Below are 24,219 nucleotides of genomic sequence, written 5' to 3' on the forward strand. Positions count from 1 at the left end.
ACATTCTTGAGGGAAAGAGGCTTTGTCTACTGAAAATGCCAATTTAAACATTTGAAGCACAGTTATGTGTAAATGCATTATCAAATTAATAACAGTGAGTGCCTTGAAACTTTAAACTCAAGTTGAATTGAAACAACTTTTTATGGATTTGCATCTGCTGCCATGTTGATGACCCTTTACTTTAAGAGCTAAATTGATTTTTTCCCTTTTTCTTCTAATAAATGTTTTTTTTTAAGATAATCATGTTTTTGAATGTCTACAAAGAGCAGCTATTCACTGGGATAAAAGACAACTGTTTCATGTGAAACGTGGTTGAATCAAGAGAAAAGAAAGTCCGATGATGTGGAGCTTTGCAGCCATCTTTGATTTCCTACGCCGCCTGTCTGGTCTCTCCAGCTAGCTCAAGGCTTCAGCTCCTCGGCAAACATGGGAATGTAACTCTGCAATGAGTGGGAGCTCTGCCATCTTTAAAACACATTTCATCTTGCTCTCCCCTCCCCTTTTTTTTTTCTGATTCGACTCAGGGAAGAGTTGAGGTGAAGTTGTTGGGAGTGTCCATCAGTTGCTTTTTTTTCTGGCTCAGAAGGGGGAGGAGGAAGGAGAACTGGCCTGTCTGTGGGCAGGAGGAAAAGAAGAGATGTGCTCCTATTTGGGATAGATCAGTCAACTGTAATATACCAGAACCTGGATATAACCTTTATTGTCTCTATATTATTTTTGAGTGGCTGAAATAGTTAGTGCTAGTGCACATACCTGTACTATGTTGCAAAACAGAGCTTTAGAATACATAATAGATGATAAAGCCATTTAGAAACAAGCTTTTCATCATTATGAACTGCAGTAATGCCTAGGAAAGTGTCCATCCATGAGGTTTAAAGTGGATCTCCTTTTCCTTTCCACTTGTAATATTTTACTTGACAGGCACACTCCTTTACTTATTAAGTGTTTATTGATGCAAATCAATCTCCATAAAACAAATGTAGAAAAGGTATTGGTGATTTAAGAAAGAGTATAGGGTGCAGCAAATATCCTTTATGAGGTGAAGAATAAGATTACGGGGAATAGGGAGGTCATTGTTTGCATCACTGGCTGAACTTGAAGAAATCGTGAACTGATTTTCCTGGTTTATGCCTTCATAATCAGAAACCTTCTCCCATTTCAATGATAGGTTCTCAAAAATGTGTACTATTAGAACATCTTCTCACTGTGATCATTCCTACTGTGACTTGAAATATTGTGAATTTATTCTTTAAGCCAAGCAGGACACAGGGCTGCCACTGTGTCATACTTCTGTTGTAGTGGTCAATAGATGCTTTCTGTTAATAGTGTAAATGCAAATGTTTAAGCACTGAGAGCATCACTGCGTTTGTTTTAGGAATATTGTTATGCTGTGTGCTTAACTCACTGGAATGATGTGTAATATACTGTAAGGCAGTATGAGGGCCATGCTGAGTGTTTTTGGTGTGGTAGTAGATGAGATGACATGTCTGGTCATGTGGGCAGGTAAGAGCTGATCAGAGAGAGAGCGAGAGAGAGAGAGAGAGAGAGAGAGAGAGAGAGAGAGAGAGAGAGAGAGAGAGAGAGAGAGAGAGAGAGAGAGTTGAAACTAGATCTCTTCTTCACACCTGTCTTTTTTCAGTCTAAAGCTTCAAGTAGGCCAATGCTGAATGTGACATTCCACTGATAGGCTTTTGCAGAGTAAAGGCTTTAGTGCTTTTATTCTAATTCTATAAACTATAATCGATCTAAATGGTTTAAAAGTGTTGCAGAAATGTCCAGATGTATGAACAGAAACATACTTTTATTTTAACACACAGGTGGGTTGTTTAGGAAGTGATTGATGCATGTGGTTTGCACTGGAGAAGAAAATTAAATATGACACAAAATCTTCTCAGCTGCATGATGGATAAAGATGGTAGCCACATTATTAATAAAATAACAAAGTTGCCACGACAGTTTCTTCAAAAGCAATAGAAGAATAAGGCTGAGATGGGAGAAATGTTTCAAAAAGTCCGTGCGTAAAAACGGCCCAGTAAAAGTCCAATCCAATAAACTCCAATAGATCAACAATCATTCAAAAGATAATACTATACACAGTGTCTAAAAGTTATTTTCCCCAATTAAATCCAAAGTGGAGAAGACTTGGGCCCTCTCGGTGCCAACTAATGCCCACCGACGTGCACTAAAACGGGCACATTTTACGCACAAGCCTAAACTGCGCGCAAGGTTGAATACCCGGCTCCCGGATCTCAGTACTGACACTACGGATTCAGTGCAACCCGTTAAAGAGGGAAAACGCGTAGGCCTTCTTCTCCCTTTTAAACGTCGACGCTGTCCACGTCCTCAAAAAGAATGGATCTAATTAAAACGTTGCACTCGTCATCATCGCCAAAGCTTTGCCAAACGGGTTCTGGTGGAGAGGAGGCTGGGAGATGCAGCACCACATGACTGAGTCTGAGCTGGAGAGGGATGGGAGTCAGATTGGGTTTCTCTTCTCTCATTGGCCGGTGGGCTGACTTTTGACACGCAGACCATGGACCCTCCTGCCATATAAATAGGCCTGATAGAACTTTATTATTCTAGCATCACGGCAGCCGGTTTCTGCTCAGTTTGGAGTTACTCTTGTCACCACAACTGTATGCCTGCTTGAAGGAGGTTTAAAAACAGGGCTTAAGCAGCACAAGGAGTCTGCATGTCTGCGTAGACATGCTCAGCTTTGTGGATACTCGGATTCTGTTGCTGCTTGCAGTAACTTCATACCTAGCGTCATGCCAATGTAAGTTTGAATATCTGCTCTTTTCTGTGATGGATATTTTTTCTCGGGTCCCACTGCTTGAGGATCTTGCGCTTTGGCTTTTGTTTGGGACTTACATGAAGGTCAACCTGAAGACAGCTCAAAGCACTGCAGAATAAAGCTCAACGGATTGAGCTCATGCAGAGGATTTTTCACTTTTTTTTTTCCAAGGATACAATTATCTTATATTTGATTAGTTTCCAAGAGAGGGAGAATTTGCACTACACAAAAAAAAAAGTTTTCTCGCTTTGAAAGAGACCTCTAAAGTAGTCGGCCTAGTGTATTTTCAGAACTTTTAATGCAGGCTAAATGTGAATTTACTTTGAGACAGGATGAAAAAACTTTGTGGGGCGTTGTACATATTGTTCCATCCGGACGTCCAGCTAATGAGGCTTCAATATAGGAAAGAGTAATGTCTCCCCCTGGTGGCCATGGGTGCAAACATCTACTTGGCACAATTAGATTGTCTTCTCTTTGAGTTAATGAGAGATACATCTGTTTATGAAAAAGTAGAAATTAGACTAAATGCTTACATATTATAGTATTTCTAGATTTCTGATCAACTAAATAGCCTCGTCCATGACTTTCTTTACTGTTGCAGTTTACTGCCTAACGTATCATTATTTAAGTCACAAAATGATTTAAAGACAAGATCTGCATTGAAGTTAAAGCTTCTTGGCTTCTTTTTCATTATTGTAGTACATTAAATGGAGAGATAAGTAGTCACACATCACATTGAATGTCCAAGTGCGCCGCCTTGTGGTCATGATTAGACGTAACGAGTTAGAGTTCATGGGGAGGTCCCAGCTGTGCCAACCCCACCCATGACCAGCTGATGTCCACATGCAACAAAGTGTGGACAAGAGAATCAAACATTAGCCATGAATGAATGATGCTCTCATCAGATAGTCAAACCTATTTTATAAATCTGGATAGTAGAATTCTGTCTACTTACGCTCAAATTCACCCCTTTTTAACACAAAATCAGAAGACACACCTTTTAATAATAATTCAGCAGAAATCAGAACAAGCATCAATTACAGATGTCATATGTCCCACAATGCACGTGGTGTAGTTCTAATCTTGTTTGCAGTAGCAGGCCAACTATTCCTGTCCCAAGGGCATAAACTACCTGTTCAGGCACGTTAACTGCCGGATCCTTACTATCTGGAATGCTATTGAACACTGAAATTCACATTTGTTACGTTTGTTAGACAGTTTAGAGACGTTTAGCATGCAGAGATCTCAGCTACACTTCTAGGCATGAGCTGGGACTTGTGCTACAGCAACCACATAGGAAATAAACAATGCGGGAAGGATAGTTGTTTTAGGCATGGCAGAAGGATTTGTTCAACATTTCACATACTGGTGATAAGTGCAGTTATGTTCTGACAGTCCTGAACTCTGACATTTTGTTTAAGCCCCAGATGACGATTAAGGCCTTCAGAACACACAAGAAGTTTAAAGAAAATTTAAATGTTGGGATTATTAGACTCAAGCATTGTTACTGTGTACTTTAATGTCCCACATGAAGGCATACAGTGTTTTTTCTGCATAGTGTAGTTACAGTCCAGTTTGTACATTTTGATATACTTTGTTGTCATGCAAAGGAAAACCACAACCTTTTTCATTTGATACAGAAAGAGGTTAATTCATTTAAACAGAATAGAGATAGATTGAAATGACATTGTTTCTTTTTCAGTTGTCTGTTAATGTTCTAACGGAGTATTCCCTCTTCTCTCCCCCACCCTCATTTTCGCCCTCTTCCTTCTCCTCATCTCTCCAACGCCACAGTCTCGGTTAGTCCACATGCATGAAATTATGAAAGCAACATTTCTTAATGATAGCTTTACCTTGTCTCTTTGCTTCTTTTCTCTTCCAAATGCTGTGATTTATTCCATGGAAGGAAGACCTCTCGGTTGGTCTTGACCATTTGAGCAATCTCAACAATGGCAGAGCATTTCATTTAGGAATTTCTGCCCCTGAACTAAGTTATTTCTTGCAGTTTTCTCCCTTCCTGTCCATGAATAGGTGAGGGTCCTATTGGCTAAAGTTTGTGTCAATGAAAGCTAAAACCGCAGCTCTGAGGCACCCTTGGGGCCTGGTACAAAGGATCCTTTCTGAGGGGCAGAGGGAGGTTTGCCCCTAACAGCTGGCTTTGGGTCAGTTTGGAGGCTCCCTCTGCTCCTTGATTAGGATTTGATTTTGATTTACGAAAGCTGATCTCAGACCAGTAAGGAAAAGGCTGAGAATTTCAACTCAGATAAAACTTAAAATTATTGAATTGTTATCCATCAGTGTAAGACTGAGGCCCCTCTAATGTAAGACAAACATAGCCTTATTCTGTTCCTAATTGAGATTGCCTAAATCAGCATGGTGTGTAGCATTTTAATGTTCTAAAGGTGTTGTACGCTGTGTGGTTCTGGTAACCTTTTAGAACTGTATTTGTTTGGACTAACATGCTCTTAATGCTTAGAGGTTGTTGAGTCTGGCTTGAGGACGGTTCATTTAGCATCTTTGTTCACATGTTGATCATCTATTTCACATGCACATTGCTCTGCAGTGTTTCCATTTTAATTCCTGTATCTGCATGAGCATGTTTTATCTCTCATTGTAACAGTATCATATCTTATTTTGCTTAGCTATTTCTTACAGTGGCCACTCATCATCATGCTTATACAAACGATAAGAGAGCTGAATGTTTGATATAGCCTGAAAAGACTGAATAAATAAATCCTACATTTATTTATCTTCTTTTCTATTTAGGGAAGCGCAAAGGTGAGCACATAATGTTTGTTATTGTCTGATAAAGGACACATAAAGCATAGTTTAGATTGTAAAAAGGGCATCTTAATGGTGTCTAGTCTAATCACTGAAATGTGTTTTAACTTGCTTACCTGTAAGGTCAAGTTTGTTCACACACCAGTACCAGATCATTGAATATAATTCATATCAGTTTTTTGTGCTTTTAGTTACATTTGGTGTAGTTTATACACCTTCCTTGCTAGAGGAACAGTTAGGAGCTCATGTTGCTAAAGCCAGTACCAGATCATTGAATATAATTCATTTCAGTTTTTTTGTGCTTTTAGTTACATTTAGTGTAGTTTAGATTAGATGCCTTCCTTGCTAGAGGAACAATTAGGAGCTCATGTTGCTAAAGCAGCAAACAAAGTGTTCTGCTCTGTGTTTTGGTCTGACTGAGTGATTCTTCTGCTGCAGGGTCCCAGAGGAGACAAAGGACCTCGAGGTGACAGGGTAAGCTGAAGTGAAATTCTTTTTCTCTTGATCAAACAACTGTTACCAAATATGTAATTTAGGCATTTTAATGTGGTATTTATTTTCTGCGAGTTTGGCCCAGCGTTTGTTGATGTCATTTGACTTTCTAACCTCAGTAGGCCACCCCCCTTTGTTTACATCACCCCTAGGCCCGAGTGTTTACGGACAATAATAGTGATGTTAATGGATACGATTGGTACAATTTAAAACATTGACCTTATTTATTTTACAAAAAATGTTTAGTAGTTTCTCCCACTTAAGTTATGTCTGCTCATCATATCTTATAATCACACAATTTGCTACATCAGTGGTCGAGCTTCATCTATGTATCTAATGTTTCAGTTAATTTATGAAATAGAATAATCTGAGAGTCACAGGAAACCATCTTATCAGCATGCTGTTTATTCCGTAGCAGTGTTGACTCACTATATCATCTGTGTTTTACAGGGTCCTAAGGGCCCAAATGGAAGAGATGGCAAACCCGGACTCCCTGGCCCTGCTGGCCCCCCTGGTCCCCCTGGACTCGGAGGAGTAAGTCCACTGTTAATACTCGCAAAATAAGCTGCTTGGCTTCACTGTGTGTATCCTAAGAGGTCCAAAAACTATGATGATAATGCAGTTCTAGCCGGGGTTGTGACTTATTTCTAACGATGCAAACCGTGTAGGAAAAAAAAGCATTGAAATTGTCTGTTTGATGTGTGTATTTGAGTCATTCAGGTGCTTGGTGCTCTGTTTGTTTTTATGTTGAAATGGGAAAGTATTGAATCTTATTAATGACATCATTACCCGTGACCTTTGTCCTTTACCCATTTGTCACTATGGCTCAGAAGGTAACACAGATAATATACAACAAGGTTACTATTAGTGTTAGTTCAATCTTTGTTAAGTCTTCAAACTCTAAACAAAGAAGTAGGATGCTCATTTGCACTATACGTTAAATAATTTTAATGCACCACCTTGATATAATTTTCAGTATAATATACATTCATTATATTTCATGTATTCATAATGATAACTGCTCAAAACAGTGACTACTGCTATTTATTTGAACTGGATCAATGCTCTGTTTGTCCAATAGTCCTTATATTATTAAAAGTTTGTCATTATGACTTATTCATCTTGTTTTTCTTTTCTTCTGTTTATCAGAACTTTGCTGCTCAGTATGATGGTTCAAAAGCTCCGGATCCCGCCCCTGGACCCCCGGTGAGGCCCTTCTCCATCTGCCCCACAGCACTATTCATCTATACCTTCATTCAATAGATACAGACTTCACAGTTACATATGTTTGTGTCTTTACATCCTTACCTACACATAAATGCTTATGGTCTGTGGTAATATACTTATATCTCACACCTGATTCCAGTCCTGATGCAGTTGCAATCACACTCATGACAAAGTGCACTAGCGTAGATTAATTTAGTGTTGATGCACAATATGTACAATTAACTTATTTCTCCTTTTCAGGGTTTGATGGGCCCTAGAGGCCCTCCCGGACCTCCTGGACCCCCTGTAAGTTCATACACCCACTGCAAATTCAAACTATGGAGTGATTGGATCCAACTTGACCATTTGTTCATAGACATAAGCTCATTCTGCTGTTGCTATGTTGCTTATATGAAGACTAATTGCCTCTTATCATCATTCAACAGGGACCTCAGGGACACACCGGACATGCTGGTGAGCCCGGAGAGCCTGGACAGACTGTAAGATTATCCTCCAAAATTATTTACAACTATTCAAATTAGCATGTGTTTAAAACTGCTTACTCATGTGATGCCACCATCTTAAATGTTCTCTGTTTTTCTTCCCAAGGGCCCCCTCGGTGCTCGTGGCCCACCTGGACCCCCTGGCAAATCTGGAGAGGACGTACGTATACATTTGTGTTTCTACAAACACTTTTCAGAGGCTGCTTTTGTTCACAAGTCCTGTAAAGACTTAGTTTTTTTCCCTGCTGTCTTATAATGGATTTGAGTTATTACTGTAGATTATTGCAGCTACATTGTCAAACGGTAACACCTTATATCCTGACTCGCAGGGTAACAACGGCAGACCTGGTAAGCCCGGAGACAGAGGAACCCCCGGCCCACAGGTAAAAGATGCTCTCCAGATCAAGGAGAATGAAACAAACAGATACAAAACAGACATCTGAACTGTAAATGTGGCGCATGTCTCAGTATTATGTTCTTTATTTTGAATTGCAGGGCGCTCGTGGATTCCCCGGAACCCCTGGACTTCCAGGAATGAAGGGACACAGAGTGAGTGCTGATATTTTCCTCTGCTTGACCAGAACTTTACCTGCGTGGTTTACCTAATCACCTGAAGCCCACTGACTTGAAGCAAGCAGAAACTGCTCTAAAACAGAAAAAACAAATGGCAGAAGAGCTACACCTGTGCTGTGTGGACTAAAATTATTATTATTTGTGGAGCATTGTGGAGCATTGTGCCCCATAACGAGCCCCACTGGGAGCGATTATGGACCTAACTTCCTTTTGTTCTGCCTCCTGAGATGCGAAGTGGATTTCATACAGAGCTTAATGGCTGCCGTTTAAGATTTGTAGTCCCTGTTTTGCATGAAAACTTCAGAGCCAGATAGTAAACTTCCTGTGAAAGCACCTTTGTCAACAGACAAGCTTTCTTAATGTCTCACGTGATATGAATTGATTGTCTTGTTGTCAATATGTCTTCTTTTGAGAGGTCAAACAATCCCACATCCTTTGATAATTGGATTTATCTCGACTCTTTGTCCCTAATCTCTTACTTTTTTTTTGCTTGTTTCTGAAGTAGCACATTTTATTACCAATAGTAGGAGTGTTAATAATAGTAATTTTTTGTATCCCTTATAAACATCTTCCATCATCGCTCTCTTTCTGTGTTACAGGGTTACACTGGTCTGGATGGACGCAAGGGAGAGATTGGTGGTGCTGGTGCTAAGGTAAGGAGGTTCACCTTCCTCATGACTGCAGCAACAAACGTTCCTACTGAGTACTTTATTTCATGTAGGATCCCAGTTTCTCTTCTATTAATGTTGTGTCAGCCTACTGATACATTTGGGGTTATAATTTAGAGTAATGTAGTTTCTGCAAGAATGAGTGTATTTCAAATAGGATAGTTTCTCTAGGTAACTAGGACTAGAAAATTAGCTAACTGGCTAACACTGGTGCATTGATTAATGTGCATTGTCCTAATAAATAAATCTTAAATAATAAAACACACACACACACACACACCAAAGTTCAATTTAGCTAGCATTACCAATACTTTGTCAGGGTTTTCACCTTCCTTGTCACAATAGAATTTCCCTATTTGACCGGTTAACCTCGGACCTTGAGTCACTTTGCTCCAGATAACTCATCACCCTAATCCCCCTTCTCCTGTCTCTCCTTTAGGGTGAGCCTGGTGCCCACGGAGCTGCTGGAAGTCCTGGACTGGCTGTACGTTTTTCATTAAGCTCAGCATTTATGCACAAAATGTCATCTTTGCTGTTACACATCTGCAGTAAAGACACTTTTCTCACCTATATTGTTTTTTTGTGTATCCTCCCTTTAGGGAGCTCGTGGTATGTCTGGAGAGAGAGGTCGTGCTGGACCTGCTGGCCCTGCTGGTGCCCGTGGTGCTGACGGCAACGTTGGACCCGCTGGCCCTGCTGTGAGTATTGGCCCTTTGAACTCAAGATGTATCGTCAAGATACCTATCCAGAGACTACTTTGTGATTGGTATCTTATTGTATAAATAATAATGTGTAATATAATATCAGAGGAAGGAGTAATTATGCCACAGAATGTTGATTAGATAATTGCACCCATATAAGACAAACTTTGACCTTAATGTGAGCTCTTATCTTTATTACATATATCCTGATGTCATATCTGCTGTTCTTCTACCCAGGGTCCCCTTGGAGCTGCTGGTCCCCCAGGTTTCCCCGGTGGCCCCGGACCCAAAGTAAGCATGATGTCACTTCCCGTAGCATTTACTGTCCTTTGGCAATACATCCTCCCAGAGATGTTCATGTTTTCTAACCATCAAAAGAGACAATTCTCAATACCATACAGTATAAGCATGTCTCAGCCAAATGAACTCTATGTCACTATCTGTCATTGTTCACCATCCCAATAGCTTCTTGCATACTATCCCCATGGGAATAGTTTGTACATGTAACATACATAGTCGTACATAGTCAACATAATCACTCACGGCCGTTTATATTCATAATGAAAATACCATTCAAACAAATGCATATCAACACATCCATGATGTCATTATTTAATTATGGATGTATTTTTGTCTTTGACAGGGAGAGATTGGACCTGCTGGAGCTACTGGCCCATCTGGAGCTCAGGGACAAAGAGGAGAGCCTGGTCTCAATGGTGCTGTTGGCCCCGTCGGTCCCGCTGTAAGTATACAAAGATGTTGCCACTTAGACTCCCAAGTTACCTTCCTGGAAAAATTATAAGCAACAACATGTATTTTATTGATTTTGATTTTGTCTTGATTGTTGTGTTGTTCCAGATTACAAATGATCAATACATGATTTGCATTGATTTGTCTTTGGAAGCTGTGCCATTGCTATCCATGAATCTGTCCCTTAACTGATTCCTCAAGTTTAGTAAATAATCGTTTATATATTGTCATTTGCTGTAGTTACTTTGGGTGATATTATCACATATTCCATATTATGCTGTAGAGTGCAATTGTTGAATCTATGAAAAAGTCAAATGTAATCATTATAGCAATGGATTTTTCAGTCCTAATGTTTTAGTTGTTTTGATAAGATTTCCTAATTTCTTTCCCTGTAGGGTAACCCTGGTGCTAATGGTCTGAACGGAGCCAAGGGAGCTGCTGTAAGTACTCAAGTTGTACTATTAAAGCATAAATAGGTCAAAGGTCAATTAGGGTCAGAGGTTATAACAATTAGGCCAATGCCATGCTGCACACATAACACATAAATAGGTTGTTGTAATCTCAGAACATGATTTAATTTCATTGATTGCAGGATGCAGTTTTTATTTTTCTATTACAACTGAATATAATATAATCTCTTAATTAATTGTGTGTGTGTATATATATATATATATATATATATATATATATATATATATATATATATATATATATATATATATATATATTATTGTATATTATATTTAAAAAGTATTTGATGATAAAGGCAAAACACCCGGACCTGGTGAAGAGATCAAATAAAGACAATATTTCAAGGCTTGAGTAATGCTCACCTGTCCGTCTTGGTTATTATTTAGGGCACCCCTGGTGTTGCTGGAGCTCCTGGCTTCCCTGGACCAAGAGGAGGACCTGGACCTCAGGGCCCTCAGGGTCCTGCTGGACAGAGAGGCCTTTCTGTAAGTACACAACCAACTCACATATATTCACAAAAAACATACATATCCAGCATGCAGATACACACAACGTATACTGCCACAGAAATGCTCACAAATGATTGTACACAGATGATAGATTGTTTCAATAATTGCGTCTGCTTATCTCTTTTAGGGAGATCCTGGTGCTCAGGGTGTTAAGGGAGATACCGGACCCAAAGGAGAGCCTGTAAGTTCACATCCAGATCCTGTTGTTTAAAGTGTCACCAAACTGAATCTGAAGACCTCTGAATACTGTGTTTATGACTGCTGTCCTTCAACTTCTCTGTTGCCTTCCTCAGGGTAACTCTGGACCTCAGGGACCCCCCGGACCTCAGGGTGAGGAGGGCAAGAGAGGACCAACTGGTGAGCTTGGTGCCACTGGACCTGCTGGAGCCCGTGGAGCTAGAGTGAGTACCAGACCACCTTCTCTGATGGGTGGTGTTGTGCCCATATGATTCCATATTCAGAGCTGCGTTTCTTGGATCCCCTGCTAATGCCTGTGTGTCTCTTACAGGGAAGCCCTGGCAGCCGTGGTATGCCTGGTAGTGAGGGAAGAACTGGCCCAGTTGTGAGTCTTCAATGAACAAGATCTCATTCCACCAACATTTAATTACACTGATGAGAAGCCTGACTATGGTTTACTTCCAAATATAGTCAGTGTTTATTCACAAGACAAAACTTCCTCCTCATTTCTCTTGGACCTCTTTGTCTCCTTCTCATAGGGCATGCCCGGTGCCCGTGGTGCCACTGGTGCTGCTGGACCTCGTGGACCACCTGGAGATGCTGGCCGTGCCGGAGAGTCTGGCCCAGCTGGTGTCAGGGTGAGTCTTTTGCTAAGTTCTGTTTTTGTCAGAGGGATGTGATCTCTGTTTGTTCTCTGAGTCTAGTTTAAAGGCAGAATAGGCCTGTGGCAAATTGGAATAGCTGAGTTACAATAGCTTGGAGCAGTAGTGCTGTAATGGCTTTAGTACGAGACTATTGTGTGATGTAAATTTGCCTTGTGTACATGATTCAACCCAAGATTTTGTTGAAAGGTAGTTGGCCCAAGGGGTCAGCTGTAACATTTCAAATGAATGACAATACATGCATATTAATGACTGATGTGTACTTTGTACAGGGTCTCCCAGGAAGCCCTGGAAGCTCAGGACCCCCAGGAAAGGAGGGAGCCTCTGTGAGTAAATCTGAATTTTACACTGAAAGTTGTGAATTTAATATTAATAATCTTCACAGATTTTACTTCAGGACACATACATTTCCATCATTCTCATTCTGTGCTGTTTATGATATTAACTATACATAATATTTGCTCACATAAATGCAATTAACATGACTATGATTAACATATACTTTCTGTTTCCTCCTCCAGGGCCCTGCTGGACAAGATGGCCGCACTGGACCTCCCGGCCCAACCGGACCAAGAGGCCAACCCGGAAACATTGGTTTCCCCGGACCCAAAGGACCTTCTGTAAGTAGAAATAAAGCCAAGACTGAAAGATGAGCATTTGGAACCAAATTCTGTTGTGTTTTGTTTTTCAAGTTTGTCATGACCTGTGCTTAACCTACCTCATACCTCCTTTAGGGTGATGCTGGCAAGCCTGGAGATAAGGGATCCACTGGTCCCACTGGTCTGAGAGTAAGTAAAAAAATACCCAGAATGTGTTTAATAAAGTAACTCATCAATAAAATATTTAAACATGATTTGTCAGCTCTATTGTCAGTTGTTATAACATGTCATCATGTTCCTAGGGACTCCCTGGACCTGATGGCAACAATGGAGCCACTGGCCCAACTGGACCCGCTGTAAGCATCCTTATATACATAGACACATCTGTTCGGACAATTACATACAACATTTATGATGTGATTTTGGTACTATAACCATCAGTGTGCCGTTTTTAACATTGGTCTTCTCTTTTTCTCGTTACAGGGCGGCCCTGGTGAGAAGGGAGAGCAGGGAGCTGCTGGAGCTCCTGGCTTCCAGGTTGGGATCCATAATCTATTTCTAATTTTCTGCTCGTTGTAAACAAAGCTAAGAAAATGAAAAAAATCATGTTCAAAAACATAAAACTGCCTAAATCAGAGCAAATTCAGTCTAATTGCAATTCCATTGTAGCTACACAACTTACTGTATCTTCCTGAGCTAGATAGCAGTATCTGCAAAAATGGCACTGTTGAGTTCATTGGTCCTGATGTTGCGGCTTTATGTTTTCAGGGTCTGCCTGGACCCGCTGGAGGTCCTGGGGAGGCTGGCAAGCCCGGAGAGAGAGTAAGTAACACACAAACACGCTTCCACCATGTTTCATAGTTTAACCATAGAAATGGTAGAATAAGCAGTACATCTCTAACCCACCTTTATGTCAATAGGGAATCCCAGGGGACCATGGAGTTGCTGGACCTGCTGGTTCCAAGGTGAGTTCACCAGTCCATGCCTTTGTGCCAACCCATTATTTTCTAGTTGCCTCACATATTATTTCTCAATTTTAGTAAGATGCCAAAACCGTCAAAATAGTCAGAATACAAACAGAATAAATCTCTTTGTGGCAGATTACGTTTGCATGCATATAATAAAACATTTCAACAACCGGCTTTGAGTAGCCAAAGACAATACACTGACCCCCTCTGTGTGTTCCTCCAGGGAGAGCGTGGTAACCCTGGTGCTGCCGGAGCTTCTGGCGCTCAGGGACCCATTGGACCCCGTGGACCCGCTGGAGCCCCCGGAAGCGATGGTGGCAAGGTAAGATAATGCCATGGCTGCAAGGACAAAGGTTATAAATAAAAGGTTCTTTTCACTGTAATAATCCTGTAGAATCAGAATATATCAGTGCCCAGCTATATACATATATATATATATATATATATATATATATATATATATATATATATATATATATATATATATATATATATATATATGTGAGATACTGTATTTATGGAAGCATGTGTGTTTAATGCAAAAAGGAGCCATAGTTTGTCATATCTGTTTCCAGGGAGAGCCTGGCGCTGCTGGAGCTGCTGGTGCTGCTGGACACCAGGGACCAGGTGGCATGCCTGGTGAGCGCGGAGCCGCTGGTGTTCCTGGAGTCAAGGGAGAGAAGGTAAGTTCCAAAAATCTACCACCTGCAAATACAGATTTTAGCCCTCAATATATCTTAGATTTGTTAATCAGAATGTCTTTCTTCTCCAACATTTCCTTCTCTCTCCTATAGGGAGAGGGTGGACACAGAGGACCTGAAGGCAATGCTGGCAGAGATGGTAGCCGTGTAAGTAACTCTAATTCTTCTTGAGGCATTTGATATAAAAGTGGTAACCACTCATTACATTAGTTTGAGTGTAGCAACCAGAGCCTTGGTCTGACTATCCTCTCTGTTTCTAGGGTATGCCCGGACCTGCTGGACCTCCTGGACCCACTGGAGCTAATGGTGATAAGGTAAGTCTGTGATGTGTGGATATTATTTACCACAAAACCAATGACATAAACCATTAGAACGAAGGTGTTTTAGAAGTAAAATGTAACACAGATTAATTAAGGGTATGGAGATTTTGTTACGACCTAAAAATGGCTACCTGCCTCCGACATTATTCAAGATGGCTGACAGACTGTCATAGCAGTGACCTACAGTAGAGAACCATCAAGACGTGTTGTTGAGATCAAATCACTGTCAGAAATGATCTTTTGCCTGACCAACCCAAATTCATATCCTTGTATATCCCAGTCCTCTGTAGGAGAACCCCTGCTGTAGCATTGGATCTGTAGCTAGAACCTCAACACTGCCATCTAATGGTTGTTTTATAATATTATAATATTACAGCAATGGCTAAGCTACAACTTAATTTCAGATAGCAGTGGTGATAATATAATAAATGCAGCACAAATTCAAAACTTTACATTTTAAATATTAAGGTTATCCTTATTCCACAATCTTTCCTGTGTGTTGGCCTATGTAGAGGCAGAAATACAACAAAAACAATGATACTATATTTGAATTGTGTTGCCCCAGAAACAGACAAAACAAAACATTATCTTTTGTAGCACTCATATCAGCTGATCAAGTTTTCCAATTTACATTTTTTGCTACTGCTAGTAGTACATCTACAGTACAAAAGTCTAAAAATTTCTAAAACAATGCTGATGCTGACAAAAGATTTCTCATGTGTGTGTGTGTATGAATGTATGGATGGATGGATAGAGTGATGGATGGATGGATGGATGGATGGATGGATGGATGGATGGATGGATGGATGGATGGATGGATGGATGGAACAATGCTAAACTAAAACGCTCACTGTCCTCTAGGGTGAGAGCGGTGGCTTTGGACCCTCCGGCCCTGCTGGACCTCGTGGAGTCCCTGTAAGTAGCTGTGGCTGACTTCCTTCATTATGACAAAACATCAGCTGTTTTACCATATTCACCCTAAATGAGTTGACATAAATACCAGTTGAAGATCTTAAGACAGCATATAGCTTTGTTATGTGCAGCATAAACATTCTTCCTGACCCGCTGCTTGTTGTCCACAGGGAGAGCGTGGAGAGGTTGGCCCTGCTGGATCTGCTGGATTCGCTGGACCCCCTGTAAGCCAATCACCTTGCAATACAATATGCAATATACTATAAAGTACAAAACAAAAACATACACATACACAATTGCCCAGATATTGACCCAACCCCATTACTTTTGCTGCCTACAGGGCGCTGATGGTCAGACTGGAGCAAGAGGAGAGCGTGGACCTGCCGGAGTTAAGGGAGAAACTGGCGCCGCTGGCCCTGCTGGACCCGCTGGACAGTCTGGACCTGCTGTTAGTACCGTTTACACTGGACATACACACACTTGCATTGCTACTTGGTAAATCTAATCTGATTGGGATAGGTGTGCTTTATCATGACTTAATTTATCAGATATCAGACAGGCTTTAAAACGGGATCAAATTTATAAAAAAAAAAAAGTGAAAGCATTCACTTTGACACCACATAGTACTAGCTTTACATTTAGATTATATTAAATCCCTCTTGGATAGAATATAGGATTGTATTATAAACTCAGATGAGATATGAATGATAGTAATATGGAATGGTGTCTGATTTCTTCATCTGTTTTTCTAGGGTCCTGCTGGTGCTGCTGGACCTGCTGGTCCTCGTGGAGACAACGGCCCACCTGTGAGTATTGAAACATCGTAGCAGCACACATAAACACAGATTTCATCACTGCTGTACCTGTCACAAACACACACATACACTCACTTCAGCCCCAACAAGCCTAATTGTCCCTTTCAAATTAAGTAAAGGCTACTGGAGCATAGTAACTGGAAATTAAATCAAAAAGCTAATTTGGCAATTTAATCAGAAATGTCAAAGTTTTATTTTGAGAACGTCAAATGACGAATTGGTTTTTCACAACAAGCGCCACAAAGATTTTTCTTGCAGCCTGAGTCACAAAATCATAATTGTCCTCCTTTTAGCCTCTCATAAATGGGGTTTCTTGCCTCTATTATTGAGAATAAATGAGTTTTAAGAAAATATACCATATAGCTACAGCAGTACTCCTTTTGAAATGTCAACATTTGAAGGTTGCCCAATTAAGCATTTTGTGTTCTTTCTGTTCTATTTTTTTTTACCTGTGCACCATGGCAAGGAAATACATTACTTTATTGTACCCCTGATGTCCACACACAAACACACATAAACACACACAAACAGATACACAGTGACACCACACATTCTTGATAGCCGCTGTGTACTGTAACCTTTGATGGTGTGTTTTTCCGATGTCAGGGTCTGACTGGTTTCTCTGGTGCTGCTGGCAGAGTTGGTGCTGCTGGTCCTGCTGTGAGTATTGCTCTTATATTTACAATGATTAGTTAACACACATGCAAGCCCACACTGACTGCACTCATCATGCTGCTTCTCATATCAGTGAAACAGAGTGATCCCAATTAACAATAATACATTCTCCTCCTCTTCCCCTCTCAGGGTATTGTTGGACCCCCTGGCCAAGCTGGTCCCGCTGGTAAGGATGGTCCTCGTGGTCTCCGTGGTGATCCTGGTCCCGCTGGTCCTTCTGGAGAGCAGGGTATGGTTGGACCACAGGGTCTATCTGGAGAGAAAGGACCCTCTGGAGAGCCTGGTCCCGCTGTAAGTTGTTGCTCTTTTTCAGGTCAAAATTATGAGACCATGGAACACTGAAATGTTTAAAAAACAGTTGGTTAAATAAATATAACAGTGTTTATATCTCTATCATGGTCATATAAATCCATAGATCTTCATCGTCAATGCATTAATATGTGGCCTGTGTGTGTTTAGGGTCCAGCTGGTCCCCCTGGAACCAGTGGTCCTCTTGGACTTCAGGGATTCGTTGGTCTGCCCGGTGCTAGAGGAGATCGTGGTGCACCCGGTGGTCCTGGTGGTTTGGTAAGTACAAATTAATGCTGATAGTACCCTCCAAAAGATTCACCTGTACTATGATCACCTCAGAACCATGTTTTTTAAATTTATAATTTAAACCTATAAAGCCTTCATCTCCAACATGATGGAACTGTCCCAAAATGTGTACTGGCAGTTGAATATTATCAGTTCAAATAATGACAACACAACTGTAAAATGTAAAAGAAAATAGAGGAAAATAAGAATCGATATTGAGCTTCATTCGTGCAGGGTTTTGAATATCCATGCGTGTTAAAAATCACACAAATTTGTGGATAGTTTTCTGTCACCATGCCCATTTTGCAAGATGGTTTGATAGACACACACAGATGCACCTTTGCTAAAGAACAGATCTACTATAAGGTCTGTATAACATACAGTATGAAGCAGTATTTGACCCAGTGATTTTCTCTGCATCCTATCACAGGGAGAGCCTGGTAGAGTTGGACCTCCTGGTCCCTCTGGAGCCCGTGGTCCCCCTGGCAACATTGGCCTGCCTGGTATGACCGGACCTCAGGGAGAGGCTGGACGTGAGGTAAGGATTGAACAGGCCAATAACAAGTATGGCAATGACCTGTTAGCGGTAGGGGTGGGAATCACAGGGTAACTCACGATACGCTAGGATACACGATACATGGCTATTCTGCAATAATCAATATATTGCTTGACAATCCTATAATGATATATCATGATATCAGTCTAACTATGAATACAAAATGCCTGTGAAAAGGTTAAGTGCAGGTTTTCTGTTTTTATCCATTGCAAGTTCAAACTGTTACAAAACAGCACAATTCTGCAGCACAAGTTTTTCCATCTGTAAATTAAAATTACAGAACTATAGAGCAACTATAGGTCCTCACTTTGGACTTAGACATGGCTGGGGCATCTGTTAATTTTCTCAAACTGATGTCTACCATCCTGTTGAAAACCTCTTCTTCTTCTTCTAGTTAACTAATGTTCAAGTTTCCTTCATTCATGTTTTGAGCCCCACCTCAAGGAACCATGAAGTAGCAACGCTACTAATTAAAATATCGATATTTGACCCCAGCGTATCGATTATCGTATCACACAAAGGACAGCAATATATTGCCGTATCGATATTTACTTAAGTAGATGAACAAAAACGTGGACTCACAAACAACCTAACGTGATAGTTTGATATAAAGACAGACACTTATATGTCAACTGTAATATATTTCACCATCTGCAGGGTAGCCCCGGTAACGATGGACCCCCTGGCCGCCCTGGTAATCCTGGATTCAAGGTAATGCCCTTTCATACACCTTAAAACACGTTTGTGTACAGAATACACACACATACACTGTGCTCTGACCCACATCTACACTTTTCCACCATGTTTAGGGAGACCGTGGTGAGCCCGGACCTGCTGGTTCCATGGGACTTGCTGGTACCCCCGGACCTGCTGGACCCACTGGAGCTTCTGGCAGACCTGGAAACCGTGGAGAGGCTGTAAGTTTAAACAGCAACTCTTTTAAAATGGATTCACTACCAGACCATTTCAAAGTAGCAACATCGTACACAACATCTACAATCATCTGCTTTCTTCACTCATCCTTTTGTTCTTCTCTCTCCTTGTCACTAGGGTCCATCTGGTCCCGCTGGACCCGCTGGCGCCGCTGGAGCTAGAGGTGCCGCTGTAAGTACAGTGAACATGTATAGTCATAGAACTAGTGTTCATCAACTAAAAGTACATAGATGTAACATGTGTGTTTGTGTGTGTGTGTTCTATAGGGACCTGCTGGAATCCGTGGTGAGAAGGGAGTTGCTGGAGAAAAAGGAGAGAGAGGCATGAAGGGTCTGCGTGGACATGCTGGTCTCCAGGGAATGCCCGGACCTTCTGTAAGTGACAGCCTACCATCATAACGCACACAAAATATGGAAACGTACCCCTACATGTGCTGATATTCACTAATCTACGATGTCTACTACGATACCATTCAATGATGCACCTTTTCTCCCCTTAGGGACCCTCTGGTGACACTGGATCTGCTGGACCAAGTGGAGCTGCTGGACCAAGAGTGAGCGGAATCTTAATAACCTACGATACATTGATGGTTTTCTTGTTCCGCCTGTATGCATAGAGGCAACATGTCAACAAATCAAGTGTTCTTTTTGTGATCACCAAACGCAGGAGATACTGTAATTTACAGTGATGTGATGCAGGATTTCCAAAAAAAGACAAATGTTTGACTGTTACATGTGATGACCTCATCTTCAGGGACCTGCTGGACCCCACGGACCCCCTGGTAAGGATGGCAGAGCTGGCAGCCATGGTACTATTGGCTCTCCTGGTGCTCGTGGACCCCCTGGATACGTCGGACCTGCTGTAAGCACAACACAAGCCTTGTAAACCAGACAGTTTAGCTCCGCTACAACCTCAAGGATCCTAGGATCCCACGGATCTTCTACATAGGATCCAACATATCAATCCACTCTCTTATCCATATCAGGGTCCTGCTGGAGCTCCCGGTCTGCCTGGACCTCCCGGCCCCGCTGGTGGTGGATATGATGTCTCTGGATATGATGAGTACAGAGCTGATCAGCCCGCTCTGAGAGCCAAGGACTACGAGGTCGATGCCACCATCAAGTCCCTCAACACTCAGATCGAGAACCTGCTCACCCCTGAGGGATCCAGGAAGAACCCTGCCCGCACCTGCCGTGACATCAAGCTCAGCCACCCCGACTGGAGCAGCGGTAAGATAGCACCGCTGGGGTATATATGCCCCTACATTTAGTAAGGTTTAGAGGTCTTTTTTTTAGCCCGTATGAAGTAAAAGACTCTCTTTCTATCAATGTGACTGTTTTTTTCTTGCCCTGTAGGATTCTACTATATTGACCCCAACCAGGGATGCATCAATGATGCCATCAAGGTGTTCTGCGACTTCACCACCCGCGAGACCTGCATCCATGCCCACCCCGAGAGCATCGCCCAGAAGAACTGGTACAGAAGCACCGAGGGCAAGAAGCACGTCTGGTTCGGAGAGACCATCAACGGTGGTACAGAGGTGAGCGTCGTAGACATATTTTACTTTATTTGAAATGAAAAATGCTTTTAACACCACACAAGACCAGGAAATAACAGTAACAACAAATGTTATATTTTTTATATTCGATATATTGACTGTCATTCTTTCCTTCATGCAGTTTACCTACAACGACGAGACCATCAGCCCACAGAGCATGGCCACCCAACTTGCCTTCATGCGCCTGCTGTCCAACCAGGCTAGCCAGAACATCACCTACCATTGCAAGAACAGCAACGCCTACATGAGTGAGGAGACCGGTAACCTGAAGAAGGCTGTGGTGCTCCAGGGCTCCAACGATGTAGAGCTAAGAGCCGAGGGCAACAGCCGCTTCACCTTCTCCGTGCTGGAGGACGGCTGCACTGTGAGTGGCTCTTTCCTTTTTCAGTTGTTTTCTTTGGTCATTTCTGTTACCTTTGTTGCTTCGGCGTAATTTGTAGTATTTTGCCACTATTCTAAAATGGGGTCTCTCCTTTTCTGCTTTTACACTTGCAGAGACACACTGGTGAATGGAGCAAGACAGTGATTGAGTACAGAACGAATAAACCATCTCGCCTGCCCATCCTCGACATTGCACCTTTGGACATTGGTGGAGCTGATCAGGAGTTTGGTTTGGACATTGGCCCAGTCTGTTTCAAATAAATAGACTCATGATAAATTAACACCCAAAAGAGAGAAAGAACGAAAAAACAAAATCTCTGCCCTTCTTTCTGTGTTGTTTTTTTTTATACTGAATGCTGATTTCTCTCTGCACATCCACTTGCTTAAGATGGGCAACTATCTGAGAGGACTGAACGGACCGAACGGAGCGTTTGTGCAATGCAAATTAATACAGCAACCCAAAGGGACGCGGGAAAACAGCTTGTTGTGGGACATCATGTCATCGTTTTGTAAAAAATAAAAGAAGTGAAATAAAAACGCTGAAAGTATGCATCACTTTGTGGTCTTTGTATATCTTCCAAAGAGGAGGTTTAAAACCACAATTTCCATGAAAAAAAGGTTTAAGCTACCTCATGCCTGTATACCTAACGAAAATACTTTTGACAAAACCTGGGTCCACAACCGGGATGTTAAGACTTCTAATGCTTCAAGCTTTGTCATGTATCGGAAGGTGCTCAGTTACTTGAAGCAGAGATCTATGGTGCTAATATGCAGCTGTGGAGCAAACCACTTTTTACTGTATTACTTTGTATTGACATTTAAGGAGTCTTACATTCGTCCCCTGATACTCCCCCAATTTAAGCAGGTGGAATGTTCCTAAATCTGATGTCTGGTTTTTGTTTTGTTTTATTTTGTTTTGTTCTTTTTTGTTTTGTCTAGAAGGCTTTTTTTTGTTTTGGTTTTTTGTTCAGGCTTTTTTACTTTCAAACCCCACACTGAGTGTTCATACTGACAGCACATATTTCATCCAATTCTGAATGGTTTTTTAGGCGGCCTCTCTCTCTCTCTCAAAAAATGAAACCACAAAGTCTATTGTACCTATTTTGTATATGTGAGATGTTTAAATAAATTGTGAAAAGTTCTGAAATAAAGCATGTCCAATGTTCCAAAACACACTGCTCAGTGACTTAAGTGCTTTCATGTTTTAATGACACCATTGAAGGTTTGTCACTGTATTTGGGTTCTAGATTTGGATGATGACAACACATCTTTATTAACTTAAACATCTTCCTATTGTGGAAGCACAGTCATATCCTTATTTACCCCCACCCCATTCTTGCTTTTCAACGGCATACAATTTTAATGTACAGTAAATGTCTGTTGACACTGTCCATGCCAATGTGTGATTACTAACGTGCATTGTTTCTTGTAAATATGCATCCTCTGATGTTGCTTTTCCTTGCATAATACAGCTTTTGCATCCAAATAAATGTCTGTGGTTTGGATCAAGGCTTGAATTGCAGTGATAAATGCATACCGATTAGTTAGATTCAATATGGGGACATGGCATTCCTGCAGAAATGACTTGTTTTGTCACTTTGTCAGAAGCTGAGAATCAGTGTGTTGAGGGAACTGGGATATGCAAGCTTTCTGAAAATTTGGATTTAATTCTACCTCCACATGTAGAAGCAGTTCTGTTTAGCTGGAGATGAAGGCATCAATACATTAAAGGTCACTTGCAGCACTTTCTATAACCACTAGGGGGCAGTTTGCCATGCTTTATTCGCATCCCTGCTCTAGGTACAATTGGTCAAATGACCACTTAGCAGCAAAGACTTGGATGCCTTGGACACAAGATGCATTTTGCATCTATGGGTCTACAGCATCTTTTATACATAAAAATAAATGATGAGGCAAGGAGGCAAGGGCCTGGGTTCAAAATTAACCTGCGGCCCTTTGCTGTGTCCCACCCCCCCCCCTCTCTCTCCCCTCTTTCATGTCTGTGTACTATCACTATATAATAAAAAAAGGCCAAAAATAATCTTTAAAAAAAGAAGATATTAAAACCACAGATTGGGCCGTTAATGATAGACTTTAATGATAGACATCATGCTAAAAACATAAACATTGATTTTAGTTTACCTTGAAATGGCATGGCTGAAGTGACACTTTGATGTTGATGATGTATGAAATACCAGTAGTCAACTAATACGTCTACAAGGGGAATATTCTACTTTTTGTATTCTTCTTCACTACATTTCTCTGACAGCTAGAGTTAATAGTTACTTTGCAGATCATATTCTTTTTTTTAGACATATGACTGTCAGCCCTAGCAGACCAACCTGTTGGAGTACTACCTGGCCCCAGGCTTTCAAACACATATTTATGTAGGGTTGAGCAGCATTCTACAAGACAAGGGCACAATAATAATGCAAGACCCACCTTAGTTGATATTGTACATTAGTAGTGCAAATTCCTAAACAAATTCCCAAATAATCAGATTACATACTACCCATTGGTACACAGTGAACCTGGGGCTGCTGGGGCCATTTTTGTCCAGATGGTAATCCAGCCTTGCCCAGCAGTATTGTGAAGTAGTCTAAATTGGCTCTATCTTGACCAACTACATTAAAATCCTGCTTAGATGAAAATTAATAAGTAACAATAATGGTATGCATAATACTATTTGTTTATGTATTTGTATTTGTTTTACGCACATAAATACAAATCACATTGAAGAAATATAAAATACATGTGAGAGTGTAGAAACCTCTAACTGCTTATATAAAAATCACACCCCAAAAAAAGAAGACAAAATCCAGAGAAACATAATTGACATAGGCCTACATTATCGACACAACTTAAACCTCTTTTACACTCCTGGGTGTGGTGATTTCCACACATGCAGACACATTTTCACACTTGCCAGACAATGCCA

General features: G+C 41.2%; 1 protein-coding gene across 2 annotated transcripts; it reads left to right on the forward strand.

Moving 5' to 3' along the window:
* Positions 1-2,569: 2,569 nt before the first annotated feature.
* Positions 2,570-22,786, forward strand: col1a2 (collagen, type I, alpha 2). 2 transcript variants are annotated; one of them, XM_028596714.1, is made up of 51 exons: positions 2,570-2,776; positions 4,589-4,593; positions 5,561-5,572; positions 6,014-6,049; positions 6,518-6,601; positions 7,217-7,273; positions 7,535-7,579; positions 7,720-7,773; positions 7,883-7,936; positions 8,106-8,159; positions 8,272-8,325; positions 8,949-9,002; positions 9,457-9,501; positions 9,617-9,715; positions 9,956-10,009; positions 10,362-10,460; positions 10,864-10,908; positions 11,326-11,424; positions 11,576-11,629; positions 11,742-11,849; positions 11,957-12,010; positions 12,165-12,263; positions 12,560-12,613; positions 12,809-12,907; positions 13,022-13,075; positions 13,189-13,242; positions 13,370-13,423; positions 13,655-13,708; positions 13,807-13,851; positions 14,078-14,176; positions 14,430-14,537; positions 14,649-14,702; positions 14,816-14,869; positions 15,737-15,790; positions 15,958-16,011; positions 16,128-16,235; positions 16,540-16,593; positions 17,209-17,262; positions 17,407-17,568; positions 17,737-17,844; positions 18,284-18,391; positions 19,067-19,120; positions 19,219-19,326; positions 19,460-19,513; positions 19,609-19,716; positions 19,842-19,895; positions 20,096-20,203; positions 20,328-20,571; positions 20,698-20,882; positions 21,022-21,264; positions 21,396-22,786. In XM_028596714.1, the coding sequence occupies exons 1-51, from the start codon at positions 2,707-2,709 to the stop codon at positions 21,540-21,542; spliced, it is 4,071 nt and encodes a 1,356-aa protein (XP_028452515.1). In that variant the 5' UTR covers positions 2,570-2,706; the 3' UTR covers positions 21,543-22,786. The 2 variants fall into 2 exon arrangements, with proteins under 2 accessions (XP_028452515.1, XP_028452516.1); XM_028596715.1 differs by lacking the exon at positions 5,561-5,572.
* The last annotated feature ends 1,433 nt before the right edge of the window (positions 22,787-24,219 follow it).

This window comes from Perca flavescens, chromosome 14 (assembly GCF_004354835.1).
Source record: "Perca flavescens isolate YP-PL-M2 chromosome 14, PFLA_1.0, whole genome shotgun sequence".
NCBI lineage: Eukaryota > Metazoa > Chordata > Actinopteri > Perciformes > Percidae > Perca > Perca flavescens.